This window comes from Megalops cyprinoides, chromosome 1 (genome assembly GCF_013368585.1).
Source record: "Megalops cyprinoides isolate fMegCyp1 chromosome 1, fMegCyp1.pri, whole genome shotgun sequence".
In the NCBI taxonomy this organism is placed as follows: Eukaryota; Metazoa; Chordata; class Actinopteri; order Elopiformes; family Megalopidae; genus Megalops; species Megalops cyprinoides.
This window is the reverse complement of record NC_050583.1, coordinates 25,723,560-25,729,898: the sequence shown is the minus strand read 5'-3', so window position 1 is coordinate 25,729,898 and position 6,339 is coordinate 25,723,560. Positions and strand designations below refer to the sequence as shown.

Sequence of the window (6,339 nt, the reverse complement as noted above, 5' to 3'; positions counted from 1 at the left end):
AGATTTGTGTTAACAGGTATTTATTTAAATGTATATCGTTATTAGGCACTGCGGAAGTAGTATTCCGACACCACGTTTTTAGAATGTCCAGTTACAACTCTTTTGTTACCTTACAAGGTACATTTGAGCAAAGAGTTTAGAAATTGTGTGTATATACAGAAAACGTGTACGTATTTTATAAATTACTCCTACATACTCAATATTTTAATATGCAAGTTATAGCATGTGTACAGACACTTATTTAAAATTAAATCATTTTCGAGTAGGTCCATACGATAATTGTATATTGAAATGAAGATTTAAACAGATTTGAAATAGCTTTTTTGCATCGTTGTACATTATGCCATAGCAGTAGTGTCACTCCCATCAACCCGCCAAAGTACACTTTCGGGCTACTGTATTCACGTCATCAAAGAGACATATAAGATTTTAAATATTAATTTAGTCTAGATATTCATATTCTATTTTGACCGCCATTTTCAATATTTCTGGTAAATCTTGACCTGCTCACTGTTGCTTCCTTGCTTCCATTGGGATTTTAAGGTTTCATTTTCGTGGAGTCTTCTATAATATTTATAATAAAAATGCATTCATTTACTGAACAAAAGACCAATATCATTCCAATGGTGTCATTTTCCAAAATTAAATATATATTAAACTGCATTTCTCGGTTGTAATTTAAATGAAAAGCTACATAGTTGTGTTCGAAAACATTATTGGCCTACATTATTTACTGCCATTACATATCTGTTAATCATATACCACATTTGCTTGTAGTAATGGGACTACATTTTGGCTTCCATTCGACTGAGCATGTTCACGAGAATTCGTACAACTGCAACTTTAGTCCAAAAATGATGCTACATTAATAGAACAGGAAAAGTGATTATCTTTAGGGTTAGAGGACAGCGAGTGTGTGGTTCTACAGCCTAAATTGTTTTGTTAAAACAAGTGTATCTTAAAGAGACCGGCACTTTGTGTCTTCGTTTTTTATTTTATGGCTTCATTGTCGACGCTCCCTGGAGGTTCCAGGGCATCTTCCATTCGAGATAAAGAAAGGTGAAACTTGGATACCATGGAGCCAATCAGCAGCCAGCAATTTGTTTAAAGGGCCATTAAAACCAGTGGAAGTCGGAGAGGGAGACAGCAAGACATCTCATTTTCATTTAAGTCCCTTCAACGCGTCATGTAATTTGCAATGGAATTGTCTTAGACTACAAGTAACTGAAACACTGTTTCTTTAGATTTTGCAAAGAGAGAGCAGGACTGAAAGCAATTTCTTATGCCGCATCAAAATATTTTCCGACGTTTGAACCTACTTTTTTGAGACCTCCCCCATACACTTGTTGCGCAGAGAACAGCATCCTCGGCGCAGGGCTGTGGAGCAAGGGAACGTCCAGGGAAATATTGCAACAGGTTGGGATACAAGTACATCAGTGACCAACAGCAATGTGAATGATTACAGCTGGCTGGGGCGAACCGTTAGATATAGCTACACTGTATAAAATATATATTGGTTTTAAGAATCTGGCTCGTTTTAAAACCTTTAAAAGCCTTAAGTTATAAGGCTATATATTTCTATTTAGCTGTCTCTTCACGACAAAACGTTTAACACCAATACTACTGTTTGTATTACTCGTCAAATGAGACAGATTTGAATAGTACTGTTGCCTTGTAATTGTTAGCGCAGGTACGTTTGTGTCATAACAGTGACAAAGGCACTCCTGGCTTTTAAAGAGCTAGTTATATTGCCTCCACGTGTTGTCTAAAATAATCGGTATTTTTCAGGGAGCGTCACTGCACTATCAAACGAATTTTCCTCATTTTGGAGGTTCTTTGCATCTACTGCGACGAGTCCATCATGCCTGTACTAACGAGTCCGGAGATCGCCGCCAAGTTTAAGGAGAAGTGGATGATGCTCCACCCTGATGACCAGGACAATATCAACGGTTCAGTTAACCTGGATGATAGCCTCACCAGCCTGCAGTGGCTCCAAGACTTTTCCATTCTGAGTGCTAACCTGGAGAGACCTCCCAGCTCTGGTTACCTCCCGCAGCACTTCTATCACAAACACTCACACCCGCGAGGCACGGACTCGCCCGCTAGCCCACCCGCGGGAGACACGGCAGCTACAGGTATGCCACAGAGTCTGGGAAACCCCATTACTTCCAGCAGCACCTCGGCCAACGCAGGTGGTGCCAGCTACCTGCATCAGCAAGCGGTAAACTTCGTTCACCACCGCCAGATCGCAGCGCCCAGTCACCCGCCTGAGGAGATAGACTATAAAACGAACCATCAGGTGAAACCACCTTATTCCTACGCTACGCTCATCTGTATGGCCATGCAAGCAAGCAAGCAAACCAAGATCACCTTGTCTGCCATATATAACTGGATCACAGAGAACTTCTGTTACTACAGACACGCAGAGCCCAGTTGGCAGGTGAGTGACTCAGCTCGCTTCATTATTAATGAAGGGTACGGTAAGAGAGACATCTAGAAAGAGATAGCCTATGGGGTGGGGTGCACGGTGACCCCTTATTTGCACTTCTCTCTTAGGTATCTCTGAATTTGAGAGACTACAAGCTACCTGTGGTTGAAACATTGATTAAACATCACTGGCAGGGTATAACTAGGTAGCCTTTTGTAAACGGTTTACGCTTGAATCGCCCTCTAACGTAGTCTTTTATTTGAATTAACTGTCACAAAATTGTGAAATCCGACCGAAGTACACAAGCATTTTTACAAAAAATGACGTTAACTATTGTTAATCTCCAGATAGTTATTTTGAACGCGATGCTTCTTATGTATTTCAAAGCTTCTCTGGGTTAGATAACGCCGCTGAGACGAATCCATGTTTATTAAATATGTACGAGCTGTTTTTGCCAGCCACTGAGCGCGTGTAACAGGTGTAAGCCAAATTGCACAACAGCAGCTCCGAGTGGTACCCATGAGATTCGTTGCGCACCTTCTTAAAGGTACAATGCAATCTTAGCGCCCAAGTCAATTACAAACCTGTCCAGTGGCTCTATATACAAACACAAACCTAACACAAATCCATACATTTTTATTCTGATACCCCTACCATACTAACTGGATGTTTGATTCATGGTGATTTAATTTTTACGCTATATTTAATACAACATAGGCTAATTATTACAATACCAGAATACATTACTTAAATGTAAAAAAAAAAAAATCAAGCACTGGCCATATTTTACTGCAAACGTTCTTTCGTACTGATGGATGGAAAACATTCTAATGTGTACGTCAGCGCTGGATATTACGGGGACACTGAGAAACTGCCTATAATCGCATATATTTATACATGGGAACAAATTTTACAAGGATTGAGAGCGTAATACATCAAGGCAGACATGAGTTACGCATTTCTTGGGCCTACACAACTGACCAGGACTATTTATTTGCGTCTGTTTGAGGAATCAATGGTATTAAAGCAACAGGTACTGGAGCATACATAGCAAAGTGTTTTTAGGGAGGACAAGAGAAGGTATCTAAACAAGCCTTAATTCTCACAGCTTTTGTGTTTGATGGGTGCCAGAAAATAGACTGTCATTGTTTAAAATGTTATACGCCTAACTCAATGTGTTGGCTGGTTTTCTACTGAAGTTTTACATACTTCTGTGATGCTCATACGATAGTGCTTGGATAGTGAAATAAAAAAAAAAAAAAAAAACAGCTGTGAATGGGAATATGTGGGACGAATCTATACATTGATCTGAACCTCTCAGAGAGGGTGCATTTGCTGGAAAGAGCCTTTGTGTGTCTGTCCTCTACCGCTTCTCTATTGGGAGACTCTGTTAATGATAATTCCTCATGGGATGTCTCTGTCAGCAAATCACAGTGGATAACACTTGAGATGTACAGAGCTCCTTTACTAGAAAGCCTAATTAGGAGTGTTTGCTTTGGAGTTATGTTACACATACAAGAGACATGCTCCCTCCTTGTGTAGCCACAGAGTGAAATACTGTTGTTGTAGCTAATTTTAAAGCTACCTAGTGGCATTTTTTACTGTGACAGCAAATGGTGGTCTGAATAATCATCTCAGAATTTGATCTAGTTCTAGTTAAAGTATATGCATGAATAGATGTATCTACATCTGGTCTTGTTTCACAATATGAAAATATTAGAATAAGGACTCAAAATAGGACTCAAAATAAGTTATCTAAACAAGAGAGGAAGGCTCTGTGCCTTGTCGTGGTGCTGTGGTGATGACATCAGAGGGTGTTTTGCAAGTGACAGGGATAATCTGGGTGTCAGTGATAGAACACGCTCAAGTTGATGGATTTGCACAATAAGTAAGGCCATTAAGGCCGACAGCAGCAGAGGCAGATATGGCATTGTCCTGTTTACATAAAACTAACAGAGAGAAATATCATGTCACTTTCCTTCTCTCTGGCACTGTCAGCGCCTTATCATATATTTAAACAGAACATGCACCCATGTTTTTTTTTTGGTTAGATGAAAGAGTTCTAGCCACATGTGAAGCTAGAAGACTCTGTGGGGCAAGGGGGGGCTCTTAATAGGCCTCCAGATTGGGCATCGATCAACATTTTAATGAAAGAGCACATTGAATTGGTTTGATTGGATTCACCAATTGTCAGTTCATACCAAACGTATTCCTTGAAAGGCTAATTTCATTGCATCTTGCTAATGAAAATTGACACTTCTGGCAATAACATATCAACATTTCATATAAACTTGTTTATTTCCATCAGCGGGGAACTGTTAATGCCTAAGATCTGTTTTACTCTTTCCGTAATTATGAAGCTAAAATTATTTACAGGATCAGCCGTGACCTTGGCAAACACTTGGAAAACTTGGCAAACACCTCGTAACTGTTTTCCACTCCCTCTGTCTCCACAGAACTCTATCCGCCACAACCTGTCTCTCAACAAGTGCTTCATGAAGGTGCCCAGGCAGAAGGATGAACCAGGCAAAGGGGGCTTCTGGCAGATCGATCCTCAGTATGCTGACATGTTCGTCAATGGTGTTTTTAAGCGCAGACGAATGCCCGCTACCCACTTTAATACCCAGAGGCAGAGCAAAATGTCCCCTGTCCCTGAGTCGTCCCACACTTCTGCTGCCCAGGGGTATCAAAATGGCACCCAGCTGGGCATGGGGCACTTCCACACTAGTGGAGATTCTCATCAAAGGGCAGGGCTGGGCAACAAACGCAAGCAGCCAATGCCCAAGCGAAGCACCAAGCTGGCAAGGGGCTCAAAGTCACCTTTGTTAGCTGCTGAGGTGAGAGAAACAGAGGCGCTAAAGGGGGATTTCGACTGGGCCTCTGTGTTCGACGACGTTTTCAACGGCAACGGCAGCAACTTTGAGGACCTGGACATCAATGCTGCCCTGAGCTCCCTGGGCTGCGAGCTGGACGTCTCCCTGCAGGGCCGCCACCCGCCAGCAGTGGGGAAGTGGTGCAGCACCGGGCTGGAGCAGGCCTGTAGCTACATGGAAATGGGCAGCGCCATGGGCAACGCTGTGGGCGAGTCCCAGCTGCAGCAGACGCTGACCCACCCGCAGCACTTTGAGGAGCTGACTCTGTTCTCTGAGCAGCAGCGGCACCCGTGGGAGGAGCTGAAGGAGGAAGTCCAGCCCATTCCCCTCAATTTGGACCACAGCTTCAACTTTTGTGAGGGGTTCTTCTCTGAAATGCAGCCGTGGGAGAGGGTGGAGTCTTACCTGTGACCCTCCGTCCTCCCCCTGCCCCACACCCCACACAAATGTGCACTCCCTCTGCTGGTTGGAAAACCCTCAGACTTCTGTTTTGCTACATTAGCATCATAAATTCTGACAAATATTGAAAATTTTGTTTAGGTTTTTTTTTTTTTGGTTTGTTGTATTTACACAAAATCCATTTTTTATATGTGGTTGATTGTCCTTTCTTTTGGGCTGATGGTATGAATGAAAATAAAATGCTATAATTATTATGTATGGACAGTAGTGAAAGAATAGCTGTAGATTAGAAAATTTCATTTATATATATGCTGTACATCCATATATAAAAAATCTATACATTTGAGTCATTTATAAATTAGTGGATAGACACCACATATCTGTAACCCGGATTATATCGCAATGTAGAAAATTGTGAAAGGAGGGAGCAAAACAAACAAAATGCCTTCCAGGTACTTGGTCTGTTCTTAAACTGGAATTCCCACGCACATGCACTTTGAAAGACTACAGTTGTGTTTGTGGAGGGGGAGAGGAGTTACTCAGCCCCCTATAGCTGTCATTGAAGTAGGACCAGGTGAGTGGGAAGTATAGCAAACTATGTACTTTTTGAGTTATTCTGATTATGTCATTCAGAGATGC

The 6,339-nt window shown here is 41.8% G+C and overlaps 1 protein-coding gene across 1 annotated transcript; it reads left to right on the top strand.

The window, feature by feature from the left end:
- Positions 1–1,364: 1,364 nt before the first annotated feature.
- On the top strand, positions 1,365–5,732 carry foxj1b (forkhead box J1b). The gene is made up of 3 exons (XM_036551398.1): positions 1,365–1,416; positions 1,789–2,440; positions 4,885–5,732. The coding sequence occupies exons 2-3, from the start codon at positions 1,862–1,864 to the stop codon at positions 5,710–5,712; spliced, it is 1,407 nt and encodes a 468-aa protein (XP_036407291.1). The 5' UTR covers positions 1,365–1,416; positions 1,789–1,861; the 3' UTR covers positions 5,713–5,732.
- The last annotated feature ends 607 nt before the right edge of the window (positions 5,733–6,339 follow it).

Bases quoted from the DNA above. Each gene is read 5' to 3' on its own strand.
- foxj1b (XM_036551398.1), top strand. From the start codon at position 1,862: ATGCCTGTACTAACGAGTCCGGAGATCGCCGCCAAGTTTAAGGAGAAG. The intron at 2,441-4,884 runs GTGAGTGACTCA...CTGTCTCCACAG, and splicing joins ACGCAGAGCCCAGTTGGCAG to AACTCTATCCGCCACAACCT.